The sequence below is a fragment of the Formica exsecta genome, unplaced genomic scaffold (genome assembly GCF_003651465.1).
Source record: "Formica exsecta isolate Colony F162 unplaced genomic scaffold, ASM365146v1 scaffold332, whole genome shotgun sequence".
Taxonomy (NCBI): Eukaryota; Metazoa; Arthropoda; class Insecta; order Hymenoptera; family Formicidae; genus Formica; species Formica exsecta.
Window position 1 is genome coordinate 98,110 of NW_021850572.1, and position 2,986 is coordinate 101,095.

General features: G+C 27.6%; 1 protein-coding gene across 1 annotated transcript in view; it reads right to left on the minus strand.

Annotated features, from left to right (window-relative positions):
• LOC115238302 (soluble guanylate cyclase 89Db-like) overlaps positions 1 to 2,727 on the minus strand; it is a 19,744-nt gene extending 17,017 nt beyond the window's left edge. Inside the window, exon 1 of the mRNA XM_029811993.1 lies at positions 2,431 to 2,727. Coding sequence (XP_029667853.1) covers positions 2,431 to 2,472 — 42 coding nt within the window. The 5' untranslated portion in view covers positions 2,473 to 2,727. The remainder of the gene's footprint in view (positions 1 to 2,430) is intronic.
• Between the last annotated feature and the right edge of the window lie 259 nt (positions 2,728 to 2,986).

Consider the following 2,986-nt stretch of genomic DNA (forward strand, 5'->3'; position numbering starts at 1 on the left):
CATAGAGGAAGCTTTGTGAGCGAAATAAAAATTAAAATAATTTCTTTCACCGATCCTCACTAAATTCAACATCAAACATCCTTTAATAATACTCTATTCATGTAAAACAATTTAATCGGATATCTCAAATTTTCTGAAAGTTACGTGTTAAGACATTTTTCAAAACATTCAAAATTTTATAAAAAATGAACCCTTTCACCGGTACTCACCAAATTCAGTACCAATCATTTTATAATAATATTCTATTCATGTAAAAAAATTTAATCCGATATCTCGAATTTTCTGAATAAGAATATCATTATATTAAAATATGTAATTATTATAAGGTTTGATAGACATTTAAATAACAATTAAAAGCGGCGAAAGCAAAGAAATAACAAGACATTAATACAAATCAATAGTCGACCTTACACATGCTAATAGAATGATGCTATTTTTAAAACTTCGTACAATTAAGGTGTCAAACTAAAAGGAAGTCTTTTAAGTCCATCCATTTATTACATATCTACGAAGCACTTCCTTTAGCAAATACGTGACATACGTTATAAATGCGTATATCAATTTGGGACGATCCAAGAAAGTAGCGAGACAAAGAAACATGTTAATTTAATTGATTGTTCTGATAATCTGACGTCAATGAATAAAATGATATTACTTGTTCTCCCTAATTAGCAAGTTATATAAATCATTAACTCACGAAGCTTATATATAATTGCAATTAAATTCCGTGAACTAAACGTGTAATGACTTATTAGTTTTCCAAGAATAAAAAAAATTTAAAGAATTGTAACAAAATTTTACAATTGCAAATTAAATATTGTAAAAAAATTCTGCTATTTAATATTTATTATTTTATCAATGTAATAAATATTTTATTAAAAAAAAATCTGCTCTGTAGTAATTCTTGAACGTATATATTTGTCTTTTTTTTTTGGAAAATTAGTAATAAAAAAAAAATTTTAAAGAGGATTATACATATATGTATATGTATCTATTTGAATATAGAGCACATATAACATTTATACCAAATCAAAAATCTGTAAATTCCATTGAAATTATTAAAATCTTCCTGCAAATTAGAGCAGCTCCTTTATACAATTTGCTTTATTCATATTCTTCTCCAAATTATAGTCATTTGAGTAAACAAGGGACCCTCTGTTTAGACAGAAATTGATTGTGTTTGTATTAGAAGCGCCAAGTAACGATCTCATATCAAATATTAAGGCAGATACATTTTATGATAATAAATTTTTTGATGACCTACATTTCATTAAATATTTTACTTTAAATAATTATTATAAACGATTTTTTAACTGTCTACCGCGGAGAAATAAGAGATATAATAAAAGAGACATGATAAGTTTCATTAAAATCTGCGCAGTTGAAAGATAAATAATGTTCTTTGGCGCAAAAAATATCGAGCGTATGTCTATGTTAACGTGAAACATGTGAAAAAGAATCTACTTTTATTTAACGTTGTTAACGAAAGAAAAGAAATATTCAAACAGTCAAGTAAAAGAAATTGCATAATAATTTAAATATTTTTGAATGTCAAACGGTAAAATTTTTTTTTTTATTAGCCAAGCATTCGCAATAGAAACTTTTTGAATTAGATATTTCTAGAAACAGCTGCGTCACTACGTTCTTATAAAACTTATGTGACTAGCGATACAATTCGCAATAAGAAAAGTCAGAACTTAAAATATAAAGAAACAGAAATGCTCTTTCGGCAACTATATAATACATAAAACAAAGAATTAATAAATTATCTCTCAACTTTAATGTTTAAATGTCTATGTAAATTTAGGCTGTAAAAGACTTGATAAAAAATTTAAAGTAATTTTGATTTGATAGAAAATTGAGATAAAAATATATTTCAATAATTGAATATCTTTCGCAAAAAGTATGCTAACTTGGGGCACTTATAAAGTTTAAAATTATATAGAATTCTTTGAATTTCTTAACTTTTATTATAAAAAATATTTGGAATAATAACTCATACAAAATCAATATGTTTGCAATATATTAAAATTAAGAGTCACATAAGTTATTTAATTGATTTATATCACTGTGTGTGATGTCTCTTGAGTTATATATGCATTGTTGTAATAACATAAAATAAAAATAATAACAATCTTTTTCTTAATATTATTAAAATTTAATTTTTGTAATCTCTTATATGATATATACATGTGTATACATAGGATCATTATAAATCATTTTATAAAAAAACAAAATAAATTAATAAATGTTAAACAAAAAATTTTAAATACAAAGGAATTACTTACCGTAAAGAATAACAAAGAGGACAAATAATTCAATTTAAATTCTATTATTTTTCAAGTATATATTCCAAATGAGATGTGTGCATTCCCAAGTTAGCCAAATATTCATAATATCAGTTCTATTATTTGCTCTCACTTTACCGACCTGCACGAAATATTGCACACTTTCCAGTAGCATTCCGTACATCTTGACACGCTCACGAATTTCGTTTTACTCTAGGCGTTTTGTTAATTAAATCGCGTAAGTATTCCGTATTCAACAAATTTATAAAAGAGTTTCTTCACGATCTTATGGCACGTGCGGAGAAAAATCTTCCGCATTATCCTACAAAACTTGCTTCATCGTGATCACAACGTTTGGAAAACAAATGTTTCGCGCCATCAGAATCGCAACCCATGTGCCCAGTGTCATCTGAACAATAGGCCACCTCCCGATGCAGAAGAGAGAGGGAAACCGTATGGCGCGCAGAAAATCCAGTTTCGACTGTGGCTTGAGAGTTACTCAACCCAGCGAGGATAAGTTGGAGAGATCAACGCGATGCGTGCGCAGACTGTCGCTGTATTCTAAAGGTGTTCACACCTGAATGTTCCGAATATTAAACGCTCAGCAAAAGATCTTAGCCAAGAAAAATTGGCAAGAAGGGAGAAGAAGAGATGGTCCAATTGATAATATTGTATCAATGAAAGGATATATATATATA